Genomic DNA, 21,655 nt, shown 5'->3' on the forward strand with positions numbered 1-21,655 from the left:
TTAAAAATGCACAAAATTTAAACTATTTGGATCATTTCTCATTTTTATTTGTTTAAAATAACAAACTAAAACTGAAATAAAAATGAATAAACTATATTTATACACTAATAAAAATGACAAAAACACAACAAAATATATAAAACTTTTTACATTAATAAAAAAAATTAATTCAGAACAGAATATCTGAAAACGAAAACTAATTATTTTAAATATCGTAGTAATACTAAAATAACACTGGTAGAGATTACACAGCCATACATATTGAAGATAAAAAAGTGCCAATTTGCAAAAAAGCAGGTTATTACTTAATTTGATGATACTGAGTTCAAAATATTAATAAAAACTGTCCAACAAAATAAGGATGAACATTATATATAAATCAGTTTCATTGCACTTACCAAAACAAGAAAAGCAGTCAAATGTTTCTGCAGAGGAGAGGAAAATGTGGAAATCAGAATTAGTGCTGTCAAATGATTAATCGTGACTAATCGCATACAAAATAAAAGTTTTTGTTTACATAATATATGGTTGTGTACTATGTATATTTATGTATATATAAATACACACATTCAATATATATTTAGAAAATATTTACATGTATTTATATATTTATATTCTTTTTATTTATATTATATATAAATATATTTAATATATAAACAATATATTTTTCTTAAATATATACATGCATGTGTGTGTATTTATATATACACAATAAGTATACACAGTACACACAGATATATTATGTAAACAAACTTTTTTGAATGCGATTAATCATAGAATTAGGCTTAAAATAATGTCTCCAGAATCATTCATACATGTAAAAATCAGCTGAGAATTTAACAAGTAGTTGTAGCCTGACTCGGAGGAAGACATGAAGCATGCCTTTATTCGGTTTTTCTGTGATTAAGGGATAATACAAGACTTCACCTTACAAATGTCTGTCGAAAGCAAAAGTGCTACGAAATGCATTATATTTTGTGAGAGCATTTACTGTAATCAACACCACAAATTTGAAACGGTATATGATGCAGGCTGCTTTTATCTGATTTGTGAACAAATCATTATTTTGCGTGATTGTGGTGAAATATGACCTGGGCATGTTCTTTAAAGTGAGATTTTCTTTAAAGTATTAAATGATAATGAGAATCAAGAAATATTCCTCGTGTTGTCTTATCTCAGGCAGAGAGTCCTCAGAACTGACTTGTGTGTATGCGATTGTGTTTCAGGTGGGGGATGTGTGATGGTATGTGAGTGTTTACCATGTTACAGAAGAAACTCTGGCTTCTGAATGTCACCGTCGCGGCCGCCCTCTCTTTACTGCGTAAGTACTTCTGCCTTCTCCTGCTAACATCACAGTGACACCACAATGTATTTTGGACCCTTTACTCACTTAAATGTGTGAATGTCATTGCATTAGAGCATGTCTCAAATGCTGCATCTCTTCACTAACTTTGGAGTTTTGATGGTCTTTTTGTCAAATGTTTTGCATTTAATGTGGGTTTGTGCTATATTTATTTATGATCAATTACACTTGCTTTAATATTTTATGTAATCCAAAAACATTGCAACTTTTTTAGGTATAGCACAAATGTCCAAATACTTTGCCTCTGAAACATTTTAACCTTTTATTGGCAAGTGAACCAGTGTTATATTATTATTATTATTATTTATATACTATTATAGTATTTATTAAAATGTTGAATAAATTCCAGTTTTCATTTTATTTTTTGCTTTTTTTATGTGCTTTTGTTGTTTTATTAGTAATTGTTAACAAATATTTATATTTACCTTTAATTTCATTTTAATACTTAATTTAAGTTCATTTAATTTTCATATGTTAATTTTTTTTTTTTCAACATAATATCAATTAAGGTTTTTAATTTTAAGTTTTAGTCAACAATAAAAACCCTGAGGTAAACTGTAATGTTTATTTGCAGCCATAAACAAGCTATATTTTGCAATATTTCATTACAAAACATGTTTTGAAAGAAAAAAAACACTGAGAGCCAACGACTTTTTGGCACATAGGTGTTGCCCCTTCTTGTATGAAAACAAAAGAATAACTTGGTTGAAGGTCAGGATATCATTATTAAACAGTTATTAAAACCATGAATCATGTTGCTTTTCCTAAAAAGTGACTGGCTAACAGATCGTCTACTTGTTAAAGCCGGTTTTATCCGGCGAGTGTAAAGTTTGGACACTGCATATTCTGCTCCACTGTAAAGAAATGCTTTTTTTGCCTCTTTTTTTTCCAAGTCTTCTCCATTCTTCATTCACACCATCTGTTATCCGTCCTTTTGTGTCTGTTTTTTCTCTCTCCATGATTCCTCTGCTGGTGTTTGTAGACATGATCATAATATCAGAGCACACCAGGGGTTTAGTTCAGCCTGTTTACTCACAGAACACGTTTAGTGCAGGGAGGCTAATTCCTTTTCATTAACGAACAGACGGCCCTCTATGTTCCTTATGGCACACAACCTATCCCGGGACAAGCCAGAGCGCGTTTGTGATGTTGGAGCTGGTATTTAGGAGCAAAGACCCAAACATTTGGGGGGGAAAGGGGATCAAATCCTCCCTGTAAAAAATGAAATCTGCAAATCTGGATTTATATCGGTCTGGGATTTAGATTTCCCTTCTCTCAAGGCACGGGGTGTGGGAGTCTTAGGGGTGGCTGGCCATGTGTGCGCCTCAGGGGGTCTCGGGGCAGAGGGAGGGTGGGGAAGTTGTGGTTCTGTCAGCGAGCGTCGTTTTTGAGAGATTACCCCTAATCGCAGACGAGACGAGATGCATGGGGCTGCTTTGGTACGAGGGGTGCAACACTGTCCCAATGGGTTTGCAACCTCTACAGAGTCTACAGACATCTCTCAGCTTAGTGTGTAAGTGGAGGAATCTCACTAAAAGTAAATGTCCCTGAAGAAGTGAAGTATGTTTTTATTTTATTTTATCATTTCTAAATTCTAAATCACAATACTGCAAAAAAACATTTTACTGCAATTTGGATGAACTATTATATATGTGACGTACTTGTAAAGTCCTAAGTAACATTGTGGTAGTATTTGTTGTACTTAAGTTTAATGTACAGTACATGATCATTTATTGCTGTAAAAAAAAATGATTTTGGCATTCTATTTAAATTATTATTATTATTATTATTTTATAACATATAATGAATAGTATAATAATATAATTATATTTTCTATTTATATAATTATTTTATATTTATATAAAATACTATTTTCTTTATATATTTTTATATAAATAGTTTTTTATTTTATTTTATTTTGTGATGTAATATCAACTTGTTTTTTGTGAGATTTCCCCTAATGAGGCTTCTTTTGTCTGTCCTTTTGAGGACTGCTGGGAGAAAGTGTCACAGACTGAGGCGTCCGTCATATTAACATGCTGTATGTTAATTTACATGCATGTCATCTCCTCGGCACCCTGCCCCCCTTAATCTGGATTTGCATTCGCCCCCATTTAGTGTGTGTTGTTGTGACATCACCCTCCTGCTTTTCTTTTGTGTCTTGTTTTTCTCAGTCACGCTCTCATTTTCCATCTCTCATTCTCTGCTGGCTCTTCCTGTCTGCATCCTTTCATGCCCTTCATACTTTCTCCAGGACATCAGAGCTGCTGGTTTTATCATTAAGTACACAGTGTACAGGAAGTACTTTCCTCCAATGACAAATATTGGTGTTTTACACCCTGTGGATTTGATCTGTGCACTGTGAGTGCAAACAGAAAACACATGTCAGATGACAAGTGCAGTGTGGTTGTTATTTGTTCCTCGTGATGTTTTGTTCTTCTGCTGACTATTTTAAGAGCTACATTAATTTACCTTAATTTGTGTTTCTAAATTGCATTACTTTTTCAAAATAAGTGCCTTGTCATATGACTGTAGTAGCTTCTCTCCCTGCTAAAAAGACCAAAATAATGGCCTTCATAACCATCTTCACCAGCTGTGCTGACGAGTTCAACACGCCTATGTTTTTTCACTATCTTGACCAGCTCAAAATGACCACTGACCTACACTAACCAACAAAAATCCATCTGGACCAGATCAAAACCATAAATAACCAGCATAAATCACTAGACAGAGCTAGCCAGCAAAAATCCATCTGATTAAACTCTAAACCAAAATAAATCAGTCTGAACAAGCTCAAAACCAGCATAAATAAGTCTGGACCAGCACTAACCAGCAGAAATCCATCTTAAACTAACCTATATCACCACTGCGCATCAGCATAAAGCAGCTAGGCCAGCACTAACCATCAGAAATCCATTTAGACCAACTCTAAACCACATTAAATCAATCTGGACCAGCTCAAAACCAGCATAAAACTGTGTAGACCAGCACTAACCTGCACACATCCATCTGAACTAGCTTTAAATCAGCATAAATCAGTCTGGAGGAGCACAAAACCAACACTAACCAGTGTAAATCAGTGTAGGCCAGCACTAACCAGCAGAAATCCATCTGGACCAACTCTAAACCAGAATAATCAGTCAGGAGCAGTTTGAAACGACAGCTAATCAGCATAAATTAGTCTAGTCCAGCACTAACCGGCAAAAATTTATCTGAACCAGCTCTAAACCAGAATAAATCAGTCTAGACCAGCACTAAGCAGCAGAAAAACCATCTGGACTAAATCTAGACTAAATCTAGACCAGAATAAATCAGTCTGGACCAGCACTTACTATCAGAAATCCATCTAAACCAACTGTAAACCAGAATAAATCAATCTGGACCAGTTCAATACTACCACTAACCAGAATTAATCGGCCTAAACCAGCATTAACCAGCAGAAATACCATCTGAACTAAATCTAAACTAGAATAAATCTGTCTGGATTAGCTCAAAACCACAGATAACCAGCATAAATCATCCTGGGTGGGCTCAAAACCATTGCTAACCAGCATAAAACATGTCTAGACCAGCACTAACCCGCATACATCCATCTGAACTAGCTCTAAACCAACATAAATCAGTCTGGACCAGTTTGAAAAAACAGCTAACTTAGACCACTCTGACTCACTTATATCCAGCTGAACTAGTTCTAAACAAAAACCACCACTAGCACAAAACCACCACTAACCAGCATAAATCAGTCTAGATCAGGGCTAACCTGCAAAAATACATCTGAAATCAGAATAAATCTGTCAGGACCAGCACAGAACTACGAATAACCAACATAAATAAGCATATAGACCTTCCCTAACAATCTTAATCTGCAGTAGCATGGACACACATGCTGGTCTAAAATGGTCTTTCCAGCAGGGAAATAATAGTCCAGCTGACATGTGCCTGTGTTCCTCAGGTCTTTCTCTGAGCGCTGAGTCGGTGGTCCGGGGAAGAGTCGGGGGTTTTGCTGAGCTGGGCTGCAGTCTAACACCTCCATCAGAAGGGGCCACCACTCCAAATCTGTTTCCCTTACATGTGGTGGAGTGGGTTCGGCTGGGATACAACGTCCCCATCCTCATCAAATTCGGCGGCTACACCCCACGAGTGCATCCCAACTACAGAGGTGAGCGTCACTGCAGATATAAATCAGTTTTCCATTAGTCCTGCAGGAGAGACTCTGCCAGAGGAGACAGAGGAAGTGATGTGGCTGTTAGACTTTTATGGGTTTGAATTTTATGTGCTTTGTCTTTGGAGCTCATAGTAATGTTTATAATTTCATTATATTAATGTCAAAAAGCACTGCACAATATTTGCAATTTATCTTGTGAATTGTAATGCATTTAAAAAATCTTCAGGTTTGCTGTGCTTTTTTATTTATTTTTTTAGGACTTCACAAGCCAAAAGTAGTTGTTGTTGTTGTTTTTTTGTCCAAATTTTTGTGATTGTACGTTAATATGACTATGTAATAATAATAATGTTATATAATATTAACTATTATGAATTATATAATAATAATAAAGACCAAACAATCGTGAATATATATGAATATGACCATGTATTATTATTAGTATTATTATTATTGTTACAAAATATTAACTATTATGAATTATTTAATAATCATAATAATAATAATGGCCAAAAAATTGTGTGTATATATATATATATATATATATATATATATATATATATATATATATATATATATATATATATATATATAATGTTAGTAGTATTTTATGATTGTTTTTTTATTATATTACAAAATAAAAATACTTAACAAAATAAGAATAATATAAAGGTTTCTTTTAAAATAAAATAGTATTTTTTTTTAAAAATGGTCATTTAAAAATTACCAAAAGAAAAAAAAACACAGTAAAAAAAAAATAAAAAAAATGTAAACTTAAGGCAACCAGCTTTAGCAGATTTTTGAGTTTTCTCAACTTCTTGTTTTGTTTATACAACAAAAATTTGAGAAATTTCCTAAAAAATAAGTTGAGAAAACTCAAAAATCTGCTGAAGCTGGTTGCCTTAAACTTTTAAGTTGGCTCAACTTTTTTTTTTTTTTTTTTTTTTTTTTGCAGTGCATAAAATGATCTGATTTAGAATGACACGAGTCTGAAAAATAATTTTTTATTTGGTTGAATTGTATAATTTTATGTAAGAGGCACCTGCTGAAAAAGCTTAATTTTGCAGGAAGCTTCTCAGATGCAGCTGGATTTTTAACGCTTGGGTTGCTGAAAGCTGTCTAAAGGTTTATTGCTATTGTTAAGAGAGACTGTAGGGTGCTTTAAACGCAGTCCTGTGTTTTACAATCGCTTGTTCAGACTCTGGGGGCCACAGACTTCATCCATTCAATAGCCCACGATAGTTCCTGTTGTTGTTTCTTCAAAAGGTGCCGACGCACGGCCTGCAAAAGGCTGATTTCCTGGGCAATTCACCAAGAGTTTCCTCTCTGAACAACTTTGAAGGCTGTTTGGGTGCTTTACTTGTCCCCGGAGAGGTGCTTGGCGGGGTAAATACAGCCGTTTGCCCCGGTGCAGCTGAAGGAGGGGTCGTGCTCTGGAATTTATTGAAGGGGGAGGGGCGTTGTGTTGTTAAACGAATATCCCCATATAAATGACCCACCCAAACAAGTGCCCTGTAATTATGTAGAGTGTGTGTCTGTGATTGCTAGAGATGCTGGAGGGAGAAGAGAGAAGGGGCGCAGGCAGTAATGAATGCAGAGAGAAAGGGGACGGATGGGGAGGAGGGGTGCGCAGACGTTACGACCCGTGGGGGTGGTGGGTATTGAGCGGGACCCTGGATTAAGAACACTGGGGTTAAACTGCAACCCCAAACGGGCCGTGTGTCTCTGCCGGCATCCAGTGGGTTTGACCCACTAAGAGAGAAAATTGTTTTTCAGCTGAACTGCTTTAATAATGGACAGAAGGTGTGGGGATGATATATTTATATGGGTCACTGTTCCATCACTGGAACTTCAAATCCATGTATAATAAATCCATGTATAATAAATCCATGTATAATTGTGGACATTGGAATAATGTTATGTTAAAAGTATTTTTAAATTGACTTAATAGAAATGTATTAATATTATTCTATTATTGGTTCTTTCCAATTTGGTTTTCACTTAAAAAGTGTATTTATTGTTATTATTATTATTATATTTAATATAATAATATAAAAATCATTCTATTGTTGGTTCTTTAATTTTAATATAGAATTTCTTTAATGTATATTATACTTTTTTATTTAAAACATATTTTAATTATTATTATTATTCATATATATTGTATATAATATAATATAATATATCATTCTGTTATTGGTTCTTTAATTTTAATATAGAATTTCTTTCTAAAAAATAAATAATATTTAATGAATGTATATAACGAGTGTGTGTGTGTGTGTTTAATGTTTCATTTACATTTCATTTTTATATATCATTTATTGGTTTCAAAATATTATAATAAATATTATAATTCATATTTTTTACTAATGTTTTTTTTACTTTTTTATTATTATTTTCTTAATATTCATTCCCCCAGTTTCACAGACAAGGTTTAAGCCTAGTCCTAGACTAAAATGTAAGTCTGAGCTGTTTTAACTGAAAGAAGCTTGCACTGATTGATCTTAAAATATATCAGTGTCTTTGTTGTGTCTCGAGATGCACACCAGTAATGTTTTTTCCTAAGCACGTTTATAAAAATTACTTAAATGTCCTAATTGACCTATGGCCTAATCCTGGCTTAGTCTAAGCCCTCTCTGTGAAACCGGGCCTTAGTGTTTTATGTTTTATTGTTGTAGTGATTATTTATTGTACTCCAGGTACTCTGATAAATATCGAGTTGTCTGGTAGCATCTACGTAGTGGTAGTACCACCACAGTCTTTTTGTATGAGGAGTCACCAGGTCTCATTGACATCAGTTCTGATGTGGTCTGGGTTTGTTTCACTTGAATAGGTTTTGATAGGAGAACAAATGGAAATTTCCATGTTTTCCCAATGGGATGAGCTGTGACTGTCAGGAGGAGCATGTGTTTCTCAGATGAGCCCCTCTGTGTCTTGACCTGACGCTGTGGTGTCTATCAGCACCCCGGAGGAAACTAATGCAAAATCAATTAAGATTTGTCCTGTGGTGTTTAGATAGTGAATCACGGGGCAAAGGAAGAAGTTGTGGAAAAAGCAGATTACTTTCTGAGAAAACAAACATTGACAAAACATAGTCAATAATGAGTAGCAACATCAACGAAAGGAAGAAACCGCCGCTTCTTTCCTCTCTCTCCAAGCTGCATCTGTGTTTAATTTTGCTCTTATTTCTGGCAACTGATGAAGCATCTTACTGCTTTGAATCTGATGTATTTCCCCTCTCAAATTAAAGACTGAAGGATGTAACTTTCCCAGACCGCACCGCTAAACCTCACACCATGAATGACGAGATAAAACCTAACCTGCTCACATATAGTTCTTCTACGAACTGGATCAAAACTATCACGCTTGTATCAGAACTACCCTGAAAAAATGCTATTTTTACTCAAATTAATAGTTTCACAAACAATAACAGAGAAATTGTAAATAACACATTGAATTAAACAAAAAAAATAACTTGCATCATATTGCCATGTTTCAGTTTTTATATATATATATATCATGTCACATTTTTTTTCTTACAACAAAGTCCCTTAAGTGCACATATAACTGTAATTCAAAGCTTCATACACTCTGAAAATAGACTCTGCAAGTCTATTTAGATTGAACACTTAGTCTCGTACATCTTAAATATTAATAACACCAACCTGCATCATATTTGCTGAATGAAACCCTTGTTTCTTACTAATTTTGGGGTGCTGATTCCAAAGATAGTGCCTGTTTTGCCTGTCACACTTTCTCGTGAAATATGATGCATTTTGTGAAGAAAGTCATAGTCTTTCAGAAAGTGAAGTCTTGTAAAATTATCACAAAACTGCCACAAAGACATTATTCCTGTTATTTTATGCCTAATCCACCTTTTCCACTCCTTTGCAGATTGTACGTTAAATGATAAATTTGAATGCTTCTTTTGTCATTAAAACCAAAACCTTTGGTATTTGACCACTTAAAAGTGCATTAAAACTGATACACACACATAAAATGTTATTTTGTGGTGGGGGGGGGGGGGGGGGGGTCTGTATGTGATGGAAACTCAGCATCATTACATTTTTGCAAAAAATTAAAAATTTGTTAATTTAGACCACTTAAGTTTTTAATTTTTACTTTTGTCACTGACTACGTTTACATGGACATCAATACTATTAAGACATGGGCGTAACCACCATATATTTTGGGGGGGACGTGTCTGTCCCCCCCAATAATAGGCCTATTATATTGTAGTATGTGACATATGATATGCCCTGCTTTTATGAACCCTGGTTGTAGCCTAGTGGATCTGTTGTTATTTCCGATTTACTTTCAATTTAGGAAAAACAAGGGAAACAAAACTGTGTGACCACCCCCCCTCGATTGTACACTTGGTTGAGCCCGTAAACGCCGGCTTGCGGCATCGTTTGAAAAAACTGCTCAGTCAATGTATTCCTCAAAACTATGTTCTAGATGAGCAAATCTTTATCAATATATGAAAATTGTGAATTGTGGGAAATGCACTTAAAAAAAAATATCTGGGGAAGGGCTCACATTTGGACCCCCCCAATATCTATACCATGGTTACGCCCTTGTATTGAGACAATACTCTGATTAAGAGTCTACCATGTAAACAGAGATTTTTGATTACCTTAATCCGGCTAAAGTCATAATCGAAGTAAACGCAAATCGAATTAAGACGTGGAGTATTCCTATTTTAATCGCATTATTGAAGTGCAGTACAGCCATGTAAACACCTTAATCAAACTATTACCTTCGTGTAGGACTTTTTGCCGCATTTTGCGACAGGACACACACACACGGCATTGTTCAACCGTTTCACAGCAAATAAAAGAGCTTCAACGCCGCTGTCATCTGTATGCACGTACAAATAATTAACTGCACTTGAAGCTTTCATCATATTAAAAATGAAACACCCAAAACTGTATATGGCATCATCACGAAGACGAACTATGTTTATAAGTGAAATTCTGGAGGGGACGTCGGATTGCGTTATGTGATGACGTAATGACGCATGCCATTAATCGATCTATGTACTATAACATATAAAACGGGAACAGGAAAGGATTATTCTAAAAGCAACTAATGTAAACACCTTAATCATAATATTATCTTATTCCGAATAAGGTAAATAATTAGATTACTGATGTCCATGTAAGCGTAATCACTGTCTGTGTACGTTGCAGCCATTGCCGCTGACTCCAAATCCAAGCCGAGAAGAGCCATGTTAAAGTTTCCAATCAATGGATAAGATATTTGCTGAGTTTCAGATTAGCATGAGAGCTAATTGCATTCTTGAGTCGTTAGCTCACTTTGATCAGGTCTCGGTTTGGCTCAGGCTGGGATGGCAACATGCTGACAGCTGTGGCTCGTTGCCCACAAAAACCTCATGAAGTGAAGGAAGACCATCCTTGTTTTATTTTAGCATTTTCCCCATCTGCTTAAAAAAAAGCTCTCTAACACGTGCACTCTCAATTCATTTTCTAACTGCTTGTTTTCTTAAAAAAAGGCCTCTAACATTATCTTTCTTTTATTTATTATATAAGAAACCTAACTGCATTAGGCTAACTGAGACTTCTCATAGCACTTGCATATCATTGCTCTTTTGTTGGTTTTGATTGCTTCTGTTGTCCTCATTTGTAAGTCACTTTGGATAAAAGTGTCTGTTAAATGACTAAATGCAAATGTAAATGCTTTAGTCCAGGCACGTTAGAAGAATCAGTCAATGTTTCCATGACAGGGAAGTTGTGTAACACAAACCTGCCCATAAAAATACCAGAATAACTCATGCAGATCAGCTTAATGGGTTTTTAAGTAGAATGGTTGTTCCCATCTATAATTATTACACAGACTTGAATGGTGTTCATGATGCTTTGTGGTTGCCAGGTTGGTCTGGGTTATTGCTACTTGGTTTCTTACTGGTGCAGGAGTCTATCGTCAAGTTTCTGTTCTCTTATGGTTTGCTCATTTCCAGCTGAATATTATATATGTCAGATTATGCACGTTTAATATGTAGTGAATGCCATTTCATGTTGGATCTGCATGTGTGGTGTGTGGATCTTGAATGATCGGCCTGTGCTGTCAGGAGCTGTTAGTCTAAGAAGAGCTGATCAAATGTGCCTTCACTTCCTGCCTCATGAGGAAATTAGGGAACAACCCCCCTGAGGGAAAGCCGTATGATAAAATCACAAGATGCTGGGCAGCGTGCTGCTATTGTGGGATTATTTGTCTCTTTAGAAACTTTCACTCTTCTCAAAGAGGACTAAATGTAGAAAAAAGGATCAGAAGCAGACCTGATTGAACGTTTTTGAATGCAAAGTCTGGGAAAGTGAACAAAACGCAAGAGCATGTCTTAAAGGGATAGTTCACCAAAAAAAAATAAAAAAAATTTAGTCAGTATCATGTCAATGTTTATGTGCGTTAAGACCAGGCATGTTTATGATACAGGACCTTTTTTATTAGCATACAGCCAGATACACACCCAAAAATAGAATAAAATTTAATTAAATTAAATATTAAACAAAACAAAACAAAAAAACGTACTGGTAATTTTCTTCTAGGACATTATCCTTTAATTTATGGACATTTCCGTTAACCTTAAGGCCTCGTTTACACAAGTGCGTTTTTGTTTTAAAACAGCGTTTTAGAATGAAAACGATCCCTGTTTACACTGGCGTTTCCGCTGCGTTTCAGAAACGATCTCCATTTACACTACACATACGAAAACGCAAGTCACATGACCACTCATGCAGGTATATCCATAGATTTATATAGGTAGATCCCTATTATTTAGATCGCGGATCAACCCTGCTTCTGGGGACCCACTCTCCTGGAAAGTTTATTTCCAACCGGCTTCAGCACACCTTCCTGCAATTTTCAAGCAGTCTTGTGGAGCTTGATTGGCCGCTTCAGGTGTGTTTGATTAGGGTTGTAGTTAAACTCTTCAGGATAGCGGGTCCCCAGGAACAGGGTTGAAGCCCTCTGGTGTAAACGATAGGCGTAACCGTAGCAAAAGTTATGCGTTTTAAAACGAAAATGCACTAGTGTAAACAGCGCCTAAAATTCAGTGCAATGGAGTACAAAATTCTAAATGCATCTGTAAAATTCCTCTAAAACATAAATATGGAAAATTTCTTCATATTAATACAGTACATTGTGCCCTTCAGTGTACATCAATTAATAAAGAAATAAATGACATTTTTTATCAGCATTGATTTTATTATTTTGTGTGTGTTCAGTATTTTGACTATATGCTGAAAAATGCTGAAGAATAAAATTAATATATCATTAATAATAAAATAAAACATACATATAATGTATGTTTTTAAAATATACAATGTACAATTTTTAATTCAAATATTGTTTTATTCTTTAGAATTTTGACTATATAAATATATAGTTAAAATGCTGAACAATAAATATTATATATTGTTCTTAATCTGCGTGTGTGTGTGTATAAATATTAAATTGATTGATCATTTCAGTGATTCTTAATTATAATACAAAAAATGTAGTAAAAAACAATTTTAGTTTCCTTTTTTTTCGTTTAGTGATGGTGCAAAAAAAAAAAGAAGTTGGCATAATGTAATTTACATAATTTGGGTAAATCATCCCTGACCCTAAATCTCTTAGAAATCCTAAAATCAAAAGCAGTTTCGTTCCCTGTATCTACTATATATGACACGCAGTGGTCAGTTTCCTCCTTCAGCACATCTCCTCCCCCAACACACCAGCTATTCACCAATCAACTCTTTCATCGCCACATCTATTCAAAGGCAAAGTCCCGTTACCTTTGCTTGACCTTTGGTTTGCACTGGTTTTGGTTTCGCATTTCTTACATTCCTCAACTGAAGTCTGGGTAACTTTAAGTGTTTAATCAGTGACATGAAACAAAGCGTAGACCGAAGACTTTGAGTTTACCCTGAAACCTGTCTTTCTGCTCAGATGGAACAGGTGTAGTCTTCCTGCAAAAAAAAGAGCAAAGAAACTAGGGCTATCATGTTCCCAGAGTTTTAGAAGAAGGACTGCCTCAAACAAAGACATGGGTTTAATCTAGGGCATCAAAGAACCAGATCAGACCAATTTTACGCCGCAGGTCCGTGGTATTGGGATCGCCATACTTGGCTTCTTCTCCACTGGGAGATTTTATACCTTTTAACTCCTGAAACTAATGGGACTGGAGGAGGACATCATGCATTAAAAGTACAAAATAAAATTTGCTGATATTAGAAGATTTTATTGGCTGAAGTCATGAAGCTATGAATTTTATTCACTCCTGACCATTAGGCCAAAGTCTGCTTGTAATATCTTTTGATTCTTTTGAATTAAATCATTTAAATAATCTTTTTTTAACCTTAATATACAGTGGTGGCCAAAATGATTAAATCACTAGTATTTTCACCAGCTAAAAATGGTTTTAAGTAACTGGGAGCTGAGCTCTCAGACGAAACGTGGGATAGGTGTTTGAATGCAGTATGGTCCTGTTCAGTCAACAGTAGGCATCAGTTGATACCGTTTGCATTATACCAAGACCAAACTGCACAAAATCTCCTCTTCTGTTTCACCATTCTGTGATAAGTGCAAGGTCACGGAGGATACAACTGCTCATGCTTTTTGGTTTTGTCCTTCACTGTTGGGATTTTGGACTAGCATATTTGATTGGTACTCTAAGGCCTATAACAGGCCCTCACTCTGGGTACGATCATGGCCAAGAGACTTACATTAAAGAACTGGAAGTCATCTTCACCTCCCTCTTTTCGACTTTGGACTATGGACATGATCTCTGTCATGCAAATGGAAAGACTCCGATTTCTGAGGTCTAATGCCATTGAAAAGTTCTCTCGGATATTTAGACAAACAAGCAGCCAAACCAATGTCTAATGTTTCCTATGAAGGTTGAGTTGTACATTACCTTTGGGCATTTCTAATGGTTGACTGTTTTGCAGCTCTTACTTACTATGGCACCTTTAGTTACTGAACATGTATTTATTATTGTTTTCCCATTTCTTTCCTCCCTTTTTTTTTTTTTTTGTAAGGTTTTAAGTCAGTTATTTCTATCTTCTGCTGTAGTGTGTCAGTAGGACATATCAGTTTACATTTCCAAACATTCATTTTCATGAATTGTAATAATCCAGTGAGATTTTTGTGCTCCACACAGAGATCTGATCTGATCATCATCCAGTCTGTCTGGAATGACATGAAGAAACAGAACAAACTGAGACAGACTAAATCCAGAAGAACTGTGGCAACGTCTCCAAGATGCTTCAAGAAACCTCCTGCAAAGTTCCCTCAAAAGCTATGTGCAAGTGCACCGAGGGTGAAAGCTGCTTTTAAAAGCAAAGGATGCTCACACCAAATGTTGGTTTAATTTAGTTAATAGAAGTTAATTGATAAAGAAAATGTATTTATCACTACTTTTGACAGCATCCTCATTTTACAGCAATTTTACACAAGTGCCCAAAACTTTTAACAGCGCTGTAACTTTGCAGAGAATGGTCTCTTGAAACGTCTTGGAGACGTTGCCACAGTTCTTAGAAATAAGTGACTTAAAACCATTTTTTAGCTGGTGAAAATAGTAGTGTTCTAATAATTTTGGCTACCACTCTATATGCGATATTATATATTATGTACATTACTATTCAAAGGTTTGGGGTCACTAATTTTGGGGGCTGGTGTTTGAAATAAATTAATACATTTATTCAGAGAGGATGCATTCAGTTGATCAAAAATGACTTTGGTTTCCAGCACAACTGTTTTCAACATTGATAATCAGAAATGTTTTTTTAAGCAGCTAATCAGTATATTAGAATGATTTCTGAAGGATTATGCGACACTGAAGACTGGAGTAATGATGCTGAAAATTCAGCTTTGCATCACAAGAATAAATTACATTTTAAAATAAATTACCGTTGAAAACGGTTATATTACATTGTAATATTTCAAAATAATTTAAATATTTTTCACAATATTTTTATGATTTTACTGTATTTTTAATCAAATAAATGCAGCCTCAATGAGAATAATGGCGTACTGAAAAACAGCGTTAAAACTCATCAATGATCAGCTGAGATGTTTGCACTTGAAACACTTTTGCTTGAACTTTTACATGGATTTTTCTCTAGCCAATCATTAACTTCCACATGCACATTAAGACATTCCAAAGCTCTGGATCAGCAATATATGTTACTGACGGACATCTAGCGCCATTTAAAGGGTTTCCCAATAATCCATGCTGCTCGTTTAGCAATAGCTGGTTGAAATTGGTGGCAGTAAAACATTTGCTCTATTGATCCGTGCCTTCAGGGCTCAAGCATTATCCTGTGAGTCTGTACCTCAGTCGGATCTGTGGGATGAGGACTAAAGCCTGCCAGACGGAGAGCAACAAGGATAGCATTAACTGTAATCTATCCCATGACAAAGAGCTATTCATAGAGGCATCAAGCGATTATAGTGGCTGAAGGGGGGGGTGTTTCAGCGAAAGGGGGTTAAAAGCTGATAGGGCAGGAGATCCGTTCACCCCAACCCCCCCCAACCCAGACGTGTGATTGTATTCAAATCAAAACACATCCCATAATGCAGCAGGGCCCTGTCATCCTTGAACTCACACAAAGAAAAACAAGTTCAAGGCCTTTCTCAATACAATCCGTTGTTCTCCATAGGTGCCGTGTGTTATTTTGTGACACATTCAGGCTGTATTCATGAACGGGACGGCGAGAGGTGCAGCTGCGGCAGTCACAGGGCTTTCCGTTGACTGCGGACAATAGAGAGGTTATCCCTCCGGTTTAGCAGCGAGGGATGGAAAATATCAGCGCGAACAAAACAACATGGGAAAGAGAGAGTAGGCTAAACTAAACTGAACCCTCCGTGTTTGCTTTCCACAGCCGGACAGCAGAAGAGGCCACCCGCAGGGAGTGCTTCGCTAGCGGTGACGCCCTGGGGAAATTTTTAATGGGGTGGCCAGATGGGACAGTGAAAATCTGAGGGTGACACAGTTAGGCTAGTGGAAGATGCACAATCTGAACGCAAAAAGCATCTTCCATCCATCTTACATTTACAGACATTCAAAAGTAGGCACATTTTAGGAGATGATTTGCCAGTTATATTTTATTTGATTATTTTATTTTATATTTATTTTATAGCTAATATTATGTTATAACTACATAATGTAACATTTTGCCAATGTTTTAATTTTTTATTTTATTTTATTTTTAATTTGTTCATTTAAATATGATTTGATATTTAAAATGTTAATATTTATACAATTTTTTTATTTTATTTTAAATATTAGAATGTTCATTTAAATGTGTTAATGCTCATTTATTTTATCATTTAAATATTTTGGTAATATTTAAAATGTTCAAATTTGTCATCTATGTTTTATTATAAATGTTGAGTTGTTAATTTAACATTATTTTAATTCATTATTTAAGTATTTTTAAATATTGGTCATTTATATTAATAATATTAAAATAAAAATAATAATTAAATGCTAACTTTTTACATCAGGGTTATTATAGTTAACTAAAATATATTTTTTTGTTACTTGAAATAAAATCAAATTTAACTGAAATATAAAAGTAAGAAAACATTTCTTAGTTTCGTTTAGTTTAACTAATAACTAAAACTGAAAGAAAAACTTAAACGGAAAACACAACAGAATTGCTAAAACTTTAACTTAAATTAAAATGAGAAACAGAAAATCTAAAAATAAAACCTAATTCAAAATATGAATAAAAACTATAATTGCATCTTAGTGATACTAAAATAACATTTACATTATAATTATATATATTTATTTGTATTTGTATGTATTTATATTCATGTTTTTATTGTTATTGTTCGGTACTAGCAACTGTGTTTGTTCTTGTAGTTTAAAACAGCCTACCAGTGTCATCATTATTATTTTCCCGCAGCTCATTAGTCACATGACATTTAACACTCAGACGACTGCCTCTAATGAGCACTTCTGAGCAAACAAGGCAACAAGCAGGTACAAACTGAACGGTTTACCATTTAATTTTTTCTTTTTTTGAAAGGGTTTGAGAGAGAATTCTGATCAAACACATGCTTGTTGCTCTTTGAATTTTTCAAGTAAAGTATTTGGTTCATTTCTGATAGTACGTGTAGATGTTGCATTATTATTTTAATTTAAAATCTTGGCTGGTTTAGGTCAGTGGGGTGGCCAATGTTTTACCCTTGGAAGCGCTTTATGTTCATACCAGCACATTCTCTCTCGTCATTGAAAAATGACTCGTCCAGCAGTTTTCTAAGGAGACGAAACATGGCCCACAGTACCCTGGAGTGAAGTGAGGAGGAGAGTTTCAGTGCTGTATGCCGAGGGAGTTCAGGGCCAGGGGTTTTTGAAAAGCCAGTGTCAGAATCCCAGAACCACGTGGAGAGGGTCTTTTGGCAGGCTCACGTACCACCCACAGGCACAGAACCTGCTCATATGAGCTGCATATTACCCTCCAACGAACATCAGCCAGACGTTACAAACCTCAGTAATGTGTGATTAGAGAGCGGTGGGAAAACTTTTGAATACAGCAGGACGCCAATCAAGGCCATGCATGATATTGATCTTTACAGCAGTATGATAAAAGACACAGTTTGTGCATAATTGGCTCATCCAGCCTGATTATACCACTGGAGCTACTGGTTTTATAAAATAGAATATATTTCAGGAAAGGAAAGCAAAAAAGACTAATTAATAGAGGAATGGCTGAAAAGAAAAATGCATGGCAGGACAGGATGTCAGAAATCTGTCAGCAAAGAGCCTGGTTGGATGTTGAGCAATAAAACATTTGAAATCATCCAGGAAAAGGAAAATACAATAAATATTTTTTTATTTAAAATTAATTATTTTTTTATTTTATGTTTTGTTTTATTGTGTAAAGCAGAATTTAGCTTTATATATTTTATAAAAATTTTACTTCATAGTTTTTAGCTAAAATTATAACTACACAATGTAATGTTTGGCCAATGCCTTTATATTTTTTATTTTATTTTTGTGCAAAGCAGGGTTTTTAGCTATTTTATTAATATTATAGCCACACAATATATTTTTTGCCACTGCTTTTTTTTTTTTTTTTTTTTTTTTATTGTATAAATTAAACTCTTATCTAAATTTTTTTTATTGTCCTGAACCCTGCATGTCTGGAATCCACAGACTCATGTCAGTATTGACCCGTGCGTAATGATGGACATGTCTGGAGAAAAATCATGAGACTGGATGGGGTCAAGGGTCACCGAGTGCTCATTGGCTGTTGAGGGTTTGTCATTGATCCAGAAGGACCTTCTTTGGAATTCATGTTATGCACTCGCGACAGTAATTCAATTTTTGTTCATCAATAACTCGCCCTGTGGGATCATTAAGAGCCCATTCCTGTAGAGCTGTCTAATATTTGTCAAAATAAGCAAGAGATGACATCATGACAGTGAGTCTAGTTGCATTAGATGTTGTGTGCTTATTATTTCAGTCACATGTCTTGTGTTTTTAAAGGCCTGTGGGTACAAAGCAACATTTAAACCCAAATAGACCTGCATCTGTCACTCACGGTCGTTGTCTCATTTCAAATAAAAACACGTTTTTTTTTCTCTCTCCCTCTCTGTAATTCACTCTCACCCGTTTCTCGACCCTTTCATCCACTTAAATCAAAACACGTTTTTCTTTTTTCCCCTCCAACCCCACGTGTAATTTTTCAAAATCACCAGTACAAACGTTTCCCCGTGACCCGCTCCTCCCTCCCTGTGTTTTTGCCCCTATTGGTTTTTTCTACGCCAACTGAATTCAAATCCAAACTCCCACCCCAAGGTTCCATCGCTATGGTAACCTGAGAGAATTAAAAGAGGGGGGAAGTTCCATTCTGTTCTCATTGATGGACAAACATTCTGTGGCGGGAAACAGTTCCGTGTCCAATAACCACGAGTGTTGATAACCACACAATCAGTGTGTGTGCTTTCCTGCATGCATACAAATGTGTTCAGTGTTTAATTGACTGTATGTAAGTCCATTTGGTGCTTTTCTCTGCCCTAAAGCATCAGCCAAAGAAACCGGACATTGCCAGAATAGAAAGGAGAGAGACAACAGCATATATTTGTGGAAGATCCATCACACCTGCCCTGTTTTAGCGTCTCTCCTGCTTTAATAAGCACCCTCCCCCTCTGACCTCGGATCAGAGGAACCTTTTAATGACAGTAAACACACACCGGCTGCCTCTCTGTGTAAAGGATGAGATCAGACAATTATTATCCATGCAAAATCTCTTCCCACAGCAGCAGCTCTGAGATTAGACCAGGCTTAATTGTTAGTCATAGTTAGTTGTTTATATTGCGTGGTGGGTTTGAAAAATAACCCCACAGGCTGTGAATTTAGCTTGATTGATTGTTATTCGGTTCCTGTTCAATGGAGCCGTCACCTGCTGAGGAAATGACCCTGTGTTTAGCGGTCAGGATTGCTTTTGTTGTTGCTCAGAGGTTGCTATTTTTGGATTTAATGGAGTCTCAGTTACACTACTGTTCAAAAGAAATGTACACTTTTATTCAGCAATGATGCATTAAGATCAAAAGTGACAGTAAAGACATTTATAATGTTACAAACGATTTCTGTTTCAAATCAATTCAGCTCCTTTGAACGGTCTATTCATCAGAAATCCTGAAAAGCAGGAACAAACCAAAGTATGAAGCAGCACAACTGTTTTCAACATTGATAATAATCAGAAATGTTTCATGAGCAGCAAATCAGCATTTTAGAATGATTTCTGAAGGATCATGTGACACTGAAGACTGGGGTAATGATGCTAAAAATTCAGCATTGCATCACATAAATTATATTTTAAAATATATTAGAATAGAAAGTAGTTATTTTAAATCGTAATAATATTTCACAATATCACTGTTTTTATTGGATTTTTAATAAAACTAATGCAGCATTAGTGAGAATAATAGACTAATAAAAAAAGTTTGCATAGAAATATAAACGTTTTCAACATTGATAATATTTTTTTTCTTTAGCAGCCAACCAGAATATTAAAATCAGCATATTAATTGATGCTAAAAATTCAGCTTTTTATCACAAATATAAATTACAATTAAAAATATATTTAAACAGCAAACAGTTCTTTAAAATTGTAATATATTTCACAATTTTATTGAATTTTAATTAAATAAATGCAGTCTCGGTGAACAGTAGAAACTTCTTTGTGTATTTTCATTTAGCTTGTGTCTATTTTAAGTACATAGTTGTCCTGCAGTAACAGCTATAAAAGTGAATGTGGATAGCAGCTCAGATCATTTGGTTAAAATTGTTTGAATTCATAATGAAATCTCTGATTTTTGATTGCAGACTTTGGCTGTTGAATCCCAGTATTGTCTGGAAATAATTGAGATATCAAAATAAGATCTCTTGTCTTTTTTCTCTCTTATAAGCGCTCTTGATTTGATGAATAGACCTGCCAAGCAAAGAATAATGCAGCACATTTAATAAAAGATAAAGGATAGGACATGTTAGGACAGGCCTTCAGTTCATCAGTCTGGAGTTAACTTTAAATTACTGTTGAGTCCCACACTTGATCAGAATTGGATGTGGATTGCAGTTGACCGAGCAACAGATATTAACCAGATTTTTACTCCGTCTAAAGGATTTTGTGAAATCATTCATGTTATGAGCACAAATGGTGCGAGACGGTTTACACACTGAAGTTCAGTGCATAAATTTAGGGTTTGTGATGCTTGACTGAAGTCTGGAGGTGTAAATCTAACGCTGACACACCTGCACACATCACCGGAGGGTTCAGCGCTATGTCAGACTCCAGGTGTGTTTGTATTGTAATTCCTCAGCTGTAGCCATTTGGCATTAAATTGTCACAGTCTGATTTTCGTACTCTATGCAAGGTTCTTGGCTCACTTTCAAACTTCAACAACCGCTTCCAGTAAAGCGGAAACACACTCAGAGCCGGCATCCACTGCTTTATCATCTGTCATCATTTACAACCCTGGAATTCTGAAAAAAAAAAAAAAAATAGAATGAAATGAGAGGGAGAGGTCGAGGTTGAAAAACCAGACTCCAGTACACGCATATCATATTTCAAAGAGTAGTAGATTAAACTGTTTCTTTGAAACTGATTTGT

General features: G+C 35.3%; 1 protein-coding gene across 1 annotated transcript in view; it reads left to right on the plus strand.

The window, feature by feature from the left end:
* Positions 1–2,677: 2,677 nt before the first annotated feature.
* Positions 2,678–21,655, plus strand: part of LOC306848835 (uncharacterized protein) — a gene marked incomplete at its 5' end in the record, with an annotated part of 37,540 nt that continues 18,562 nt past the window's right edge. The window contains 2 exons of the mRNA XM_079383585.1: positions 2,678–2,876; positions 5,316–5,522. Of these exons, the coding sequence (XP_079239711.1) occupies positions 2,678–2,876; positions 5,316–5,522 (406 nt within the window). The remainder of the gene's footprint in view (positions 2,877–5,315; positions 5,523–21,655) is intronic.

Source organism: Barbus barbus (genome assembly GCF_936440315.1).
Source record: "Barbus barbus genome assembly, chromosome: 28".
NCBI lineage: Eukaryota > Metazoa > Chordata > Actinopteri > Cypriniformes > Cyprinidae > Barbus > Barbus barbus.